The sequence below is a fragment of the Excalfactoria chinensis genome, chromosome 5 (assembly GCF_039878825.1).
Source record: "Excalfactoria chinensis isolate bCotChi1 chromosome 5, bCotChi1.hap2, whole genome shotgun sequence".
NCBI classification, from domain to species: domain Eukaryota; kingdom Metazoa; phylum Chordata; class Aves; order Galliformes; family Phasianidae; genus Excalfactoria; species Excalfactoria chinensis.
Window position 1 is genome coordinate 46,214,460 of NC_092829.1, and position 15,711 is coordinate 46,230,170.

The 15,711-nt window shown below is 45.7% G+C and overlaps 1 protein-coding gene across 1 annotated transcript; it reads left to right on the forward strand.

The window, feature by feature from the left end:
* The first annotated feature begins 378 nt into the window (after positions 1–378).
* Positions 379–9,997, forward strand: LOC140252821 (acyl-CoA (8-3)-desaturase-like). Its single transcript, XM_072337956.1, is given in 14 exon segments — positions 379–403; positions 406–464; positions 466–774; positions 2,248–2,358; positions 2,693–2,890; positions 3,686–3,787; positions 4,263–4,391; positions 5,125–5,185; positions 5,306–5,382; positions 6,061–6,158; positions 6,498–6,594; positions 7,167–7,246; positions 7,681–7,806; positions 8,207–9,997. Coding segments are annotated over 14 exon segments (1,524 nt in total). The 3' UTR covers positions 8,259–9,997.
* The last annotated feature ends 5,714 nt before the right edge of the window (positions 9,998–15,711 follow it).

Sequence of the window (15,711 nt, forward strand, 5' to 3'; positions counted from 1 at the left end):
TGGTCGGTTAATTTGGGGTGATTTGAAGGGAAAAATCTGTACGTCGTTACCGTCACTGCCACTAAAGGAAGGGGAAAAAAAGAGGAAGAAAGGTGTTGGGACCGCGGTTGGTGCGGGCAGAGAGTCATCCCGAGCCGGGCAGCCCCGGTGAGGCGCTCGGTTCCCATGACCGTAGCCGACAGGGCTGCGGTAACTGGGTCAGAGCGGGCGGTGCGGGCAGAGACAAAGGAAATTGGGGAAGCGGGCGAAGGGTGTGGGGCGCTCCTTGCGATGCGTGCGCGTCCCCGCACGGGCGGATCTCGCTTTGTTTGGGCAGGATTCGGGCACACCCCGCAGAGCCGGGCACGCCGCGGGGCTCGGCGCTCCTCACGCCCCGCGATGCTCTACGCCCGGCGGCCACGCGCGGCCCCGAGGGGGAGGGCTCGAGGCGACTCGGGCCAATGGGCGTGGAGATCCGGCGCGAGGGGGCGGGGCCTAGCGGCGCTGGGAGCCAATGAGAGACGGGCTAGCGGGGCGGCTCGCAACGGGAGATCGCGACCGGTCGCGGCGGGGGGACTCGGGCTGGCGGCGGGGAGAGCCATGGAGGAGCGCGGGGCCGGGCCGGAGATGCGCCGCTTCACCTGGGAGGAGATCGCGCAGCGCACGGGCCGGGGCCCGGCGGCGGAGGAGCGCTGGCTGGTGATCGATAGGAAGGTGTACGACATCAGCCGTTTCCACCGGCGGCATCCGGGCGGCTCTCGCGTCATCAGCCACTACGCCGGGCAGGACGCCACGGTGAGGGGCCGCGGGGCCGGGTAGGGACGGGGCGTGAGCGCTGCTGGAGTGGGGAGCGGGCACGGGGCGGCTCGTGTGCTCCCGCTGCTGCACCGCGCGCCGCGAGGAAGCGCCGTTGTTTTCTGCAAGGAAGAAAAAAAGAGAGGGGAAAAAAACAAAAAAGACCCAAAGAAAAGAAGGAAAAGAGCAGCGCTTTGCTTGTGCCGAGCGCTGCGGTGGCGCTCTGGGCGCTGGCAGGGAGAGGCGGCCGTCCCTCTGCTCCGCGCTGTTCGCCCCGCCGCGGTTTGCGCCCCGCTGCCGGTGGCCATTGGTCTGAGCGAGTGGTGCCATCCCGGCCCGCAGCCGCCGAGGGAACTGCGCGTGGGCCGCCCTCCTCCTGCAGCCCCCCGGCCTGAGCTGACCGCTTCCGAGCTGCTGCGGAGCTCAGCAGCCCCTGGCTGCGCTGTGAGGTTTTGAACCCACCTCCGTCTCGTGTTTTGAGCCCAAATAACGAGCAGTGGTGTTTTTTCACCTGGCGGTCTGGTTGCCATGCCGGGCCGGACGGAGCCCTGAGCTCCTGATATAGTGGAGAGGTTCCTATTCATTGCAGGGGAGTTGGACCAGATGGCCTTTAAGAGTCCCTTCCAGCTCAAACAGTTCTGTGGTTGACTTTGCAATTAGCTGATAAAAGTAACTGTTTTCCCTAATTAGGATCTTCAGCATAGCAAGCAGGAAAAAGAAAGTTATTGGGGGTACTCTGAGGGGAGCCAGCTGGGAGCACGGGGCACCAACTGAGGAAACAAGGATATTCCAGTGAGGTGTGGACATATGGACTTTGGAGATCACCCTGCAACATGCTTAGAGCAATGTGAGGGTTCTGAGAGATGGTGTAAGTCACCAGGAGCTGCCACCATCTGTCTATGGTCCCTCTTGCCTCATTTTTCAGCCAGCGGATTCTGTTGTTGTGCTGATGTTTTGTCCCTCTCCCTAGTCTGGCTTTCATTTCCTGGTATGGGGTATAAGGACAATAAGATTAGAAGCTAAAGACAAAAGAGGGGAGTATGTGGTTGAGGTGTCAGATCTCGGGGCTCAGCAGAGCGTGAAAGAGAAGGGTGGATGTGGCTCCAGGTGATGTGCTTTAGTGGGAGTAACAGTGATGGGTTTATAGCTGGACTGGATGATCGTGGTGGTCTTTTCCAACCTTAGTGGTTCCATGAAATTTTAAGGTTAGATGGGAGTAAGCCTACGTTCCTTGGTGAGCTGTACTCCATAGCAACCTGATAGAAACTAATACAGAAAGTTCAGCTACAAATAATTACTGACAGTGAGAAGAAAGCAGTAAGGTTTACAGCAGAAATATCAGATCCTGCCAACTCTGCTGATTGGTTTGCTTTTGACTTAATCCAGGATATCATGAAATAGCTTTATTTTGCTACCACCCAAAGTGTTGTTTTTTGTCATTTTTCTCATCCAGTTCCTATATCTGTATTTCAGGATCCTTTCATAGCATTTCATCTTGACAAGACGCTGGTGAAAAAGTACATGAGCCCACTCTTGATTGGGGAACTGGCACCGGATCAGCCCAGCTTTGAACCCAGCAAGAATGTAGGTATCTCAAAAAACTTTGGTATTTGGGTTGAAGCTGTGCTGTTTACTTTTTCTTAGTGGCAGCCAGAATGCCCATCAGTCACCCATGGGTGGGAATGGAGGGAGCAGATGCAGTCAGCTAAGAAAGTATCCCAGAAGTTGTTGCCTACTTGGAGCCATGATGCAGCTGCTGAAGATGCATCTCTGAACTGACTGACCCCCAGCACTGCCCCATTGCCATAGTAGCTCCGTGAAGAGGAGACACAGCACTCCTCTTGGGGGGGGAGCAGGGGGGGGGGGTCCCTGGGGTATTTTCAGCTCAGCGGGTACATGTTCTTGCATCTCTCCACAGAAAAAACTGGTAGAAGATTTCCGTGAGCTCCGTGCCACTGTCGAGAAGATGGGGCTTCTCAAACCCAACCGTGCCTTTTTCCTCCTGCATCTCTGTCACATCTTGGTGCTGGATGTTGCGGCGTGGCTCACCATCTGGTACTTTGGATCATCCACTGTGCCTTTCCTCTTCTCTGCGTTGCTTCTGGGCACTGTCCAGGTAAGCAGCTAAGCTAAGCACAGGAAGAGACTGAAGAAAAAAAGGCAAAAAAGGTCCAGAATCCCCAAACAGCCATCCTGTGAGACTAAGAACGGGAGAAATTCTGGTCTTTGTAGCCTTTCCAAAGTTCCACTTCTCCCCAAGGTTCCACTGGGGAGTCAAAACTGCAGTACCGTGACATGAGTTTTTTGGTAGAGCAGGTTTCGTGCTGCTTTCTGCTTCCCACAGCCCATCAAAGCTCTCCTTATTTCCAGCTTTCCTCATGCAAAATAAAGCCATGCTGCACTTCTGAGGTCCCTTGTGCCAGAGCTCTAAGGAACTGTGCTCTGGCCAAGCCACCAAGTTCCCATGGGAACATACAGTGAGTTAGAGAAGAGGGCAGAACAGCTCTGAAAGCCCCAGCTATTCCTGCTGCAGCCAGCTGATCCTTTTGGAATTACAAGTACTCAGAGAAGGCAGCAGCAGGCTGCTCCTAAAAGGAGACTTTGTTGCCAATTTCAGTACAGTTTTGTAAGAGAATGAGTGCTGATTGTTAATTCCATTAGTTTTTCCTTCCTTTAGTCTGGGACTAAAAGTCATTAGCAGAGTCTGAACTGCACTGCTATACAGTAAAATATGATTGTTTGATCGGGTATTAGTAATGGAAATGCTTCTCTGTGATTATGGAATGTGCTCATCCATAATCATCATCTCAGTGATGTCTTAAGGGGAACTTGGGAATGGTAAATGTAGAGGAGAAACCCCTTTGTGGAGGCAAAGACTCCCAACTCTTTCTTTTCTTTTTTTGCTATCCAGGCCCAGGCTGGCTGGCTCCAGCACGATTTTGGACATCTTTCGGTCTTTAGTGAGTCCAAATGGAACCACTGGGTGCACAAGTTTGTGATCGGCCACCTGAAGGTGAGCAGTCACTGCTGGGTGATCTACCAGAGAACAGCCCAGGAGTCTCTGCTGTCAAAAACAACTTCTGTATAAGAAGGAAGAAATGCAAAGAGCTGCTGGGGAGGGAGGACTAAGGGCAGAAGGTGCACCTTGTTAATGGCACTGTATTCTTATCTCTGCCCTGAAAAGAGGTTGTAGTGAATGGGGTTGGCCTCTTCTCCTGGGTAACTGTGATAGGATGAGAGGGAATGGCCTTAAGTGCTGCCAGGGCAGGTTCAGGTTAGATGTTAGGAGGCGTTTCTTCTCAGAAAGTGTGGTGAGGCATTGGAACAGGCTGCCCATGGAGGTGGTGGTGTCACACCTCCAGGAACAGTTCAAGAAGCACACACACATGGCATGGAGGGATGTGGTCAGTGGGCATGGTGGGGATGGGTTGGGGTTGAACTTGACATCTTAGTGGTCTTTTCCAATCTTAATATTCTGATTCCTGCAGGGAGCACCAGCCAGCTGGTGGAACCACCTCCACTTCCAGCACCACGCGAAACCCAACTGCTTCCGAAAGGACCCCGATGTTAACATGCACCCCTTATTTTTTGCTTTGGGAAAAAAGCTCTCTGTAGAGGTGAGACCTAGTGAAGTATGTGAGGTTGCTGGAAAGCTGCAGAGAGCTGGGAGACAAGAGACCAGCTGGTTTGGTAAATGGGCTGCCTCAGTATTGAATGAATGTATGGAAAATGCACCTTGGCATTAGTGGCCTTTGAATTAGTATGGGTGCATGCAGGGATGGAGTTCCTTGGGGGTGTCAGCAACATGATCTGTTATCCTTATACAGGAATGCTGAGATATTAGCAGTGAGGGGAGGATAATCTGTTCACCCCCATTCCTGTAGGCACAATTTAGTGTCTAGGTGTTTATTTCTGTGCTTTGGAGACTAACTGTGAGTAGGTGGGAGTTTTACACACTGTCACCTTTGTCAGTAAAATCATAGGTTTCTCTTTAATGAGGCTCTATACAGACAGCAAACTGTTCTCTGTGCTGTGTCGTATGTGTTCTTAAGCAATCGTGCCCTCTGTAGGACAAGAGCTTCCAGTGCACTTTACTGTTTGTGATGCTAGAAACTACCCACCCCAGTGCACATCCAAGGCAGGGAGTACAGGTTCCCTTCAGAAAACATGGCACAGCAGTTGTAGACTGAAGTTTCAGGGAAAAAAATGAAGCCAATGGCATGGTGGAGACTGGTATTGTTTGACAGGATATCTGTTTGATAGGATGTATCTATGCATGCTGTTTTAGGAATTGATGAGGTTGTATATGCACATGCCTTTATGGCCTGTGTAATTTGCTTATTTTAACAGCTTGGTGAACAGAAGAAGAAATTCATGCCTTATAACCACCAGCACAAGTACTTCTTCATCAGTGAGTAACCCTACATTTTACAGTTCTGTGGCATGTTCTCAACCCCTCAGTTTTCCTGTTCACACCAGTGTGATTAAGAAGGCATGGTTAATGTCTCTGCAATCTCTTTCTCCATTACAGTTGGTCCCCCAGCTCTGGTGCCTCTTTACTTCCAGTGGTACATTTTCTACTTTGTAGTACAGAGGAAACAATGGGTGGTAAGTAAATTCCGTTTTGCTGGTGGTGACTTCTCCTTGTGTTACAGAAGCATTTCAGTGTAGGACATGCTGCATTAATAGGAAGATCTCTGAGCCATTCATCTCCCTGTCAAGAAGGTGAGGTTATATGATCAGGGAATTAATGTTTGGTGGAGGAGAGGGGCTACTTTCCATGCAGCCCTTCCCTGAAAAGTTCCATTCAGATCTGGGTAAGAAGAGGCATTCCCTGAGTGAACAGTCTAATGTAGTGGTTGTCCAGTCACCCTCCATCATATTTGGTAAGTCATGGCAGTCAGGTGGTGTCCGTGGTAACCAGAAAAAGGGAAGCACTGTTCCCATGTTCAAGAAAGGGAGAAATGAAGATCCTGGGAACTATAAACTGGTCAGCTACATCTCTGTACCTGGAAGACCTGTCTATGATAAGGCATGTGGAAGCTAGGGAGGTGATTTGAGAATAGCTTCACCAAGGGCAAATTTTGCTTGGCCTATCTGGTGTCCTGTGATTGAATGCCTGCACCAGTGGACAAGGGAAAAGAGCTGATGTCATCTATTTTGTCTTCTCTAAGGCCTTTGACATGGTCCTACATAGCAGTCTTGTCTCTAAATTGGAGAGAGATGGATTTGGATGCCAGTAATTCTTCCTCTTGATAAAATTTTATCTGTTTTTTTCCATTACAGGACCTGGCCTGGATGCTGACCTTCTACATCCGATTCTTTCTCACCTACCTGCCCTTGCTGGGCGTGAAGGGTATCCTGGGGCTTCATCTGTTAGTCAGGTACCATTCAACTTCAAATTGAGTACGTTTCCTCAGCTTGGTTCCCTTCATATCACCTCTTCAGCCTTCTGGTTATCTTTTGTGTCTGCTCCCTATTGCATTCCCCTATTCCTTTCAGCACGACAGAGCTTGTTTGTTTGGCTTGTGTCTGTGGGAGGTCTGTGTAGGCCTGATCTGCCGGACATATTTTTGGGGTTCCTGGTGATCATTTTATCAATTGTTGAGTAGCTTATATAAATACAAAATTTTATTGGTTGATGATTAGCTTGTGTAAGTACTGACTAGTTAAGGTGTTAGTGTGGGATCAGTGATGGTTTTGTGTTGTTTCTGTATGCACAGGTTCATAGAGAGTAATTGGTTTGTCTGGATTACACAAATGAATCACATCCCAATGCATATCGATTATGATAAGAATGTGGACTGGTTCTCTACCCAGGTAAGACCTTCTTTCTAGAGAGCTGTGTCCTTGAATGAGGGTAGGTGCATAACACCCAAGAGAGCTGATCACAGCAGCAATGAAAACAGAGAGGAAAACATAAGCTGCTTGCCCTCACTCACTGTGTGAAGTGAGTGATATGTGCAAAGAAAGGGGGTGCAGAAGTGGGAGGCTCTGAAGGCAGAATACAGATTCTGTCGAAGAAAAGAACCCAAGATGCTACAATGGTCTTCAGATGGTCATCTACCAATGTGTGAAGGGTGGATCTCATGCTTTGTGTTCTGTCTCATTTAAACTCTGAAGGCATTACATAGTTTGAGAGATGTGAGGGGACCTGCACAGCAAGTCACAGTTATTTATCACACTGGGGAAATCATGTCTGTTCTCCTAAACGATGTCTCTAGCAATCACATACCACAGCATGACCATCTCATGTTGACTTGAGATTGCTCTTGGAACTGCTTTATTCAGTGAGGAGGCACATGATGATAAGGAGCTTCTGCCTGCTTACTGTTGTGTAAGTAAACACAACCTCAAACCATTTTTAATTGTTATCTGTTTTTTTCTCTTAGCTCCAGGCAACCTGTAATGTTCATCAGTCCTTATTCAATGACTGGTTCAGTGGACATCTAAACTTCCAAATTGAGCACCAGTGAGTTGAAGCATGGGTTGGGGATATAGTATTTCAGGGAGTGTTAGTTATGTGAGAACTGAGGAGCCACTGAGATCCATGTCTCTATCAGCTAAGGCAGGAACAAAATAAAATGTGGGTAATGTTTGTGCTGTTAATAAGGGGATGGAATCCCCACATGGAAAATCCAGATGATGGTCATAAACTTTTTGGAGTGCTGGTGAGCACCAAAACCACTTCAGGTATGAGAAGCGTGGCATAGGAGTGAATGAGAATTGCCAGCTTCCTGTTGAGTACAGCTATTGAGTGAAGTGGCATGAGAGACTGCTGCAGAATGCTAATGGCTGTAAGCACAAGGTGAGGCTTTGTGCCTCCTAAGCTTAGGTACAGAAGAGGTAGGGGAAATCTGCAAGGCAATAATGCAATTCCCTTTGTTTCCCCCTCGCCCTCCACAGCCTTTTTCCTACAATGCCTCGGCACAATTACTGGAAGGTGGCCCCTTTGGTGAAGTCCTTGTGTGCCAAACATGGGATTGAGTACCACTGCAAGCCACTACTCACCGCCTTTGCAGATATAGTATAGTATGTATCAACACACTGTGTTCTCTGGGTAAAGGGCTGTTCAACTTCAGAGTGAACAAGCAAGAGACATAGAGAGGGGCGTCTTCCTTTCTTTCCCTCCATCATCACCCCCAGTATTTCTTTTCTACTGATAAGTCATGTATCTCTCTTCTATCATGCTTGCTCCTTTCACTTCATTCTGCTCAGGTTGTTTTCTTAGCCTTCCAGTCTTCATCTGATATAGACACGTGGCTTGCTTCTTTCTCATCTTTCCTTAGGAGCTACAGACTACACTGACTTGTCTCTAAAGATCTCCTTTGCTTAGTCCATAGATGGGAATTCTTCCCACAAGTTTATGGGAAAGTTTAGATGCTGTATTTCATTACCTTGTTTCTAAGAAAATGTGTTTCTCTCTTGGCAGCTCTTTGAAAGATTCAGGGGAACTCTGGCTGGACGCTTATCTGCATAAATAAGAAGCAGTGGATCCTTACAGAGGAGTTCCCCACCCTTATTTCTTCCTGTGGAGATCACCGGAAGGACAATGCATAAAGGAGAGAGAGAGCTGGCTAAGCCAGAGGTGGGGAGGTGACGCAGCTTAATTTCAGTGATGAATGTGATTTATACAATTTTTGTAAAAAGGCGTGTTCTTAATTCTTCTTGTGCTTCTTTCATTTCTCTGGTGCTGAGATACAGGGAAAAGTAGAATGAAGGAGGTGGTTCCATCAAGCTGGAGGCTTCTCTGGGACTGGGAACAAAATTGCTTTCTGTCTGCTGACACTTCATTTGCTGAGTATATAGGAGAGAAATCTCTTGTCTAACATAGGCTTTTTGAGGTGGCTTCTCGTTATGAATGTAGTAAGAAAGCTGAGACAATATGCGATGGAATAATTGAAATGTGAAGACAATAAGAAGAAATGTGTATGTGCTGTGTTTTCAAAAACCTGCATGTAATCAGCAATGGCAACAGAAGTCCCCAATCCAAGGGGCAGTGGGGAGCATATGAGAGCTCATACCACTATTTATGTATATATGGGTGAAGGCGAAAAGGTGCGGGCAGCAGTTCTGTAGGGATAAGTGTGAGGAAATTAGAGACTTAACTAAGGCAGAGGAACAGGAAAGTGCAGGCCTGTCGATGTGAGAGCCTGGAGTGCCATTTTCTGTATTTTCTCCTGCACTTCTCTTCTGTGCTGAAGGCCGCTGAGTTATTCGACCATTCCTAACTTCCTATGGAGTCTCTGCAAATGATTTCCACAGTGCCATACTTCTGAGTGTTATTGAATAGATTGCTGAAATATGGAATATCTGTAGTTAGGATTCCTACGTGGGTTGGGTTACTACAGAAGCAAAAAGCATATTGGCCTTCTGAAGCTTCACTTTGTTCTTAAATCCAGGACTAAAGAGTGATTTGCTTATCATAAACTCAGAACTTCTGGGCCAAGGAGAATCATGGGTTCCTGTAGAAAAATTTAAAAGGAGTTGTAAAAATGTTATAGTTTGGGGTCCTGTTAAATTACATTTAACTCTTCAACCAGCAGAAGTCAGCAGGCTGCATATCCGCAGGCACACATCAGGCAAACCATTACAGATCTTTCTCTGTTGGGTGATGTGCCTTCAAAACACACCCCGAGAGGGCATTACTGTGTGATTGATTGTAATGTTGATTAGCCTTACTGCGTTCCCCAGTGTATTTTCCTTTACTGCAGCAGTGCTGTAGATACCAAACAGGATACAGCTCTTGGCATAGCAGTAATGAAGATGTATCTGTCACGTTCTTGTCTTTAAACATTTTAGGTCTTTTGTCTGTGTTCTGGGACCAATCCCTTTTTCTACTGCCTCAGGTAGACAAACAAGGTGTAGTTTTCACCTGTTTTGTGCTCTCTTTTTCGCCCAGCTGCTAACTGTAAATACAGTGTGCCTGATTTTTGAGGAAGATAATGGTGCTTTTTCTGGTCGACATCCAAAAGGAGTGTGGCTTGTGAGGAAATAGAGGAAATGTGTCTTCTCAGGCTAAGACTATTTTTAAGTACAGAATAAAATCATAATGGAAATAATAAAAATATAATTAGATCATCAATAACTGTTGATTTAAAGACCGTAAAGGAAATGGGCCTTAGTCCCTCTTCTACCTTGCTTTTCCTGCTGTTTCTCTCCCTTTCATTATTAGAACTGTTGATGGAGGAAGTCTTAATAATAAAACTTCTTACCTTACAAATTATTGCTGTCATGAGAGTAAAATATTTCTGTGTAAGAGTCAGCACTCTTTAAAGTGTGGAATAAATGTCTACAGCTGCAGAAAGAGCTGTCATAGACTTCAGCATTTGTATTTTGGAGGAAGGGATCGGGATGTAAGGACTTAGATTCAACGAGCTATTAGCTCTCAGATGAAACCTCAGAATGGCTCCATTAATCCCACAACAGCAGGAGCAAGCCTCGTGACTTTGGTTGTTCTCCTGGGTGGTATCACCCCAAACCATCCTCTTGGTTGTGGAGTGGAAGGTGGGCGAAAGAATGATGTTTGATTGCATTTAAGGTTTTCTGCGACCTTGGATTGTTGGCCCTAAGCTGCAAACAGCAGAAGTCCTGTACACTGGTCTGAACAGCTGTGGTTTAATGTCCTAGCTCTGTAACAGATACCCCAGGCTAGGCTTTTCATGCACGTGGATGAAGCTGGACAAGCAGGGAGCTGCTATGCTAGGGAAGAGAAAACACTGGATATGGAGTACTCTTGTCGGAGAGATTCTTTATAAAGATCCAGCATGTTTTTGAAAGAAGGCAACTAGTCTTCAGCTCAGTTCTTGAAGCTTACTTTGAAAGCACTTACCAGATGGATTGTGACAAGTGAGGTAAGTGGGGAAAAAAATCTCTGTGTGCCAAGAGGGTCATATGTATTCAACACTTCTTTTGGAAGTGCTTGGTGTTGCCTAGCAAGTGGTGGGGTTTTTTGGTGGAGTTGTTTATTTTTTTCAATGCCCAGAGTCAGAATGTTACTGTCTAAATGTTTAATTGAAAAAAATCAAAGAATTTAAGCTATCCCCAGGGACGGGACAATCTAAGAATTGAACAGTTTTGGAGATAATAGGCACTAAGTGGAACTTAGACACAATAAGACTTTGGAGGATTTTATGTCTCCTCTGCCACTGGAAAGAAGAAGCATCTGAAGTACAGTAAATCATTTGCCCAAGTAATCAGTGAAAATAATGTGATGTACTGATGCATAATCCTAAAAAGTAAGACCAAAATCAGACCTGGGTCAAGATATACTCAGCACTGTAAACACTGAGTTTGCTCGAGAGGAGGAACAGGCTGTATGACAACTCAGTTCCTATGATCACTCTGGACTTTTTGAATTCCATTGTGGCAGGTTACTCCATGAGTCTGGACATTGAAATTCTATAGTAGTGTACTGCAAGTCCAAGGCCTCTTGCAGTTTATCAGTATGCGCTCAAGCACACCTTTTAGGAGCGCCACAGGCCCTGATTTTACCATTGAGCAGAAGCCCTTTGGCTTCACGGCCGTCCTAAAAGCATGGAACCTGAACACCGAAACAGCCACATGGTGGCAGCAGGGCATCAGGAGGGATGCAGGACTTCGTTGTCGCGGAGGACAGAAATGTGAGTAAAGGTTGCAGTCTTGCTATTGATTCTACTACTTGCTTAAAGGAAGGAACTGTAAAATAAATCATAGAACCATTTAGGTTGGAAAAGACTTTCAAGATCATCAAGTCCACCAGATCCTTTTCTGCTAGGTAAAGTTCCAACATTTTTCCAAGGCTTTTTTGCTGTATGTGTTGTTACGACTCTGCATAGTTCAAAGCAGCTTTTAGTTGATGTGAGAATATCAGCCATTCCAACCCAAAGGGTTCTATGACTGTACGGTTGTGTGACATATGTACCTGCCCATGTAAAAGACCTTTGTTTGGGGGGAGATAAGAATACAATCAAATGCAAATCCACAACTGATAAACAGTCTGGATCCTGTATTAGCCATAATATTCAAAGCCTTCATCCCGACATTGACTCTAAACTGAGAAATGAAGTGGCTGATCCAGGGCTTGATCATAAAGCAACTGAAGGAGAGGCATGTGCCAGCTAGAATGTGTTCATCGAAATGGTTTGTTGTTTTTTTAATGTGAATTCTCTTTTTCTTGGTGTGATTATAAGTTCAGCTGAGAAGGGCATGTGATAGATTGAATCTGGTCAATGGTCTCAGTGGGGCGGGGGGGAGAATTAGAAGAGGAAAAGCAAGATAAAAATCACAGAATCACACAGAATCACAGAATTGTAGGGGTTGGAAGGGACCTGTCTTAAAAAAATAATCAAACAAAAAAAACCAAACAACTTAAGAGGTGAAGGAAAATAAGTGATGCAAAGGCAATCAGCAGCCAAATGTTCAGACAGTCCCCAGGCAATGTCAATCTTGGTACGACTCCCCCAGCAATACTTTTATTTCTGAGCCTCATGTTGTATGGTACAGAATTTCCTGCTGTTATCTTATGTCAGCTGTGCTGGCTGCATCACCTTTTAGCTTCTTGCCCACTCCCAGCCATCTAGCTTGGTGGAAGCAGAGTGAGAAACAGAGAGGTCCTTGATGATGGGCAAGCACTGTTTTGCATTGCTTGTTAGCAATAGCAAAACTGTTGGGTCATTATCAATGATCTCTTGGTCACCAGTCTGAAACAGAAAACCACATAGGCTGATATGAATGAAATTAGCTGTTTCAGGGTAGGTGATGCCATGATTTTAAGGAAAAAGATACGGAAGTCCTTGTCTATTATCTGTTGTATGTGAGCGGTTGCATGGTGCTTTAAGAGTGCTTAAAAAAAGATCTGTAAATACAAAGACTAGAAAGGGAAAGGAATAAAGAAGAATTGCTACCTTCTATATAGGTATGTACCCTTTCCAGACATTCTAATTGGATGTGGTGCCTGCAAAACAAAAACTTGTATTCTGCAATACAAGAATGTGAATCATTACCAGTTCAAGCTACAGAGAAGGTGCGCGTTCTTAGTAACAAGGTTAATTAGCTTAGTGTTCAACATAACAGGAGCAATTTGTCAGTTAAGGGAATATCAACATTCAAGAATAGTTTTCTAGAGGGTACTTCCTTGTAAACAGTGGCTTTTGCCTGCTTTCACTCAGAAAAAGATTGGGACAGTCCTGTGACCAGTATTGTGGTCATTGCATGACTGTCCAATAGACTCTCTGGGATGAACCTGAGTGCTTCTAAAATAATCTTTTAGAAACATAACCAAAGAGAATCATAGAATGGCTTGTGTGGGAAGGGACCTCGAGGCTCAGATAGACTTGTAACTTCTGGAAAACACGTAAATGTTGTAATTCTTTTCCAAGATCATCTTGCAATCCTAGTTACGGAAAATGAACAAGATGAAGTAATAAAGGCAGGATTTGGCCCAAGTTTAAAAAAAAATAGGGACAGGAAAATGAAGCTTTTGCCAGTGAGCTCAGTTTGTCTTGGTCAGTTTGATGTTTTCTTTGTTTCATTCCCTCATTTACAAATAAGGTCAGAAATGTGACTTCATTTGAAACTAGAAAGTGACAAATACTTGTATTGAGCAAATATTCTGAGGTAACTGATATAGAGAATTAAATAATAAGGAAAAAGGCCTGCTGCAATCTTAACCAGGTTTCAGACATTCTGAGTTGCTAGTTCTTATTACGGTCTGTATCTAGTAGGCATCTCTTGAAGAAAGCACATCTAAGAGAACATCACTTTAACGAGAGATAGTCATTGCCAGTAACTGCTGTGAGGCAGAACATGTTAATACAGGAATGGACTAGAACAGATTCCTGAACTTTGTATCATCAGAAGCAAGACTAGAGGCAGAAAGTGGAGGATTCTTTTTTGTGAAATTAGAAGAGGGTTGTAAAGCTCAAGTCATACCAGGGCAATAGGACTCATCAGGATTCCCTAATGTCTCTGGAGTTTAATGCTCTTATAGCCAAACTCCAGGCGGCATCTTCTTGCAGGAAGCTCCTCATCTGTGCTGGGCTAGAGGGCAGCCCTCTTGCCTGTCTAAGCCTACTGCTCACCTGCACCTATAAGGTCTTCTTCAGTGTGCTTCCTTTGTTTTCAGAGAGGCATCGCTGCTTTCTCTCATTAACCAATGATAAGCCCAAGCACAAAAAATAAAACAAATGGGACAGGAATGTGCCTATAGTTTCTATAATAGCAAGAGTTCCTATTTCTGCAGTCTAGGGTCCCTGGTCCTTGAATGTGCTAGATTTTATGGTGTGGTGGGGGTCAGCCTCTGCTTGTGGGTAACAGGGATAGGACAAGAGGGAATGGCCTTATATTGCACCAAGGAAGATTCAGGCTGGATATTAAGAAAATTGTCTTCTGAGAAGGAGTGATGCACTGGAACGGGCTGCCCTGCCCAGGGAGGTGGTGGAGTCACCATCCCTGGTGGTGTTCATGAAAGGGTGCTTGTGGCACTGAGGGACATGGTCTAGAGTGGTCACAGGTGTGGTCTGGATGATCTTAGTGGTCCTCCCAACCTTAATGATTCTATGAATTTATGACTATGAGTAGCTAGTATTCTGTGACTGTTTCCAGCTCTCGTTTCTATCCTCACTTCTGAGTTTCGCTTCTGTAGGTTGTGAAACTTCTAAGGACTCCAGCAAGAGCCCTCTCTCTGTAGTACCAAATGTGGCAATTAACAAGCTACTCAAGTAGTCTGTCTCTCCCAGGCATGGGTACTTGGCCTTGTTAACATGTAGATGACTGTCTGGAGTAGTGTATTTAGCTAGATGAAGGAGCTCAGTCACAACTGTCGGGGGAACCCTAGTATAAAAACCTTACAGAACTTTTTTCCCTTGTAAGGAGAGGAGAAGTAAATTCAGGAGAGTATTTTACATTGATGAGGAACTACCCTGAATCAGGTTAGGAATGCAAAGAGTAGAGAAAGGTTCATGAAAGTGCAAGTAGGCATTGCTAAACGTCAACTTTGCAAAAGAAATTAAAGCAATTAGTAAAAGCTTCTTCAGCCATGTATATTAAAAATATGAGAAGAAGTGAGGCCTCTGGGGAAAGGGTAGGAAGAAGTTAGTTTGAGTCATGTCTCCAGGTCGAAACACTTAGAATAGAATCCTGGAATCATTTGAGCTGGAAGGGACCCTCTGGTCCAACTCCCCTGCATTGAACAGTCACCTATAGTAGGTCAGATGCTCAGAGCCCCGTCCTGCCTGACCTTGAACTTCTCCAGGGACGGGGTACCCATCACCTCTCTGTGCAAATGTTGCTATGCCATGAATACACAGTAATATGTGTCTGGGGAAGTGTCAGTACAGCAAGAGGTTGTTGAAGGTCTGTGTGAGCAAGTAATGAATCTATAGACTGGGCAACAAGTTGATGTGTCTGTTCAGAATGAAAGCAGAAAATGAGTTTTGTATCTGGAAAATAATTTAACAAAACCAACTTCAGCTGTTTGTGTCACATCTTGGCATTACTGGTGCCAGTACAGTCTAATATCATCAGTGATCTGAGTGATGGATGGATGCACCTTCTTCAGATCCACTGCTGATACCAAACCAGAGGGAACAATCAGTACGTTGGTTAACTTAGCTATACAGCCTTAGAATCATCTAGGTTAGAAAAGACCTCCAAGATAATCAAATCCAACCACTGATTTAACCTACCGACTCCCACGAAGGCAGAAACTTCATACTATTTGAAGACTGAATTATGGCTCTGCAGCTGAGAAATCAGACACACCGCTCTCAAAGCAAGGAAAGCATGAAGAGGTGCTCATGGATGCAGGTGAGCAGTGTGTTTCTGTGCCTGAGAGGGCTGCCATAAGGATCAACACAGGTAATTTGCCTGCAAGAAAACTCCAGTGGGGGCTTGGTTCCATATGGGGCAGGAGGCAAGTGATTGCAGGATCCCTGCCTCCTGTGTTGCAAAGCTGGA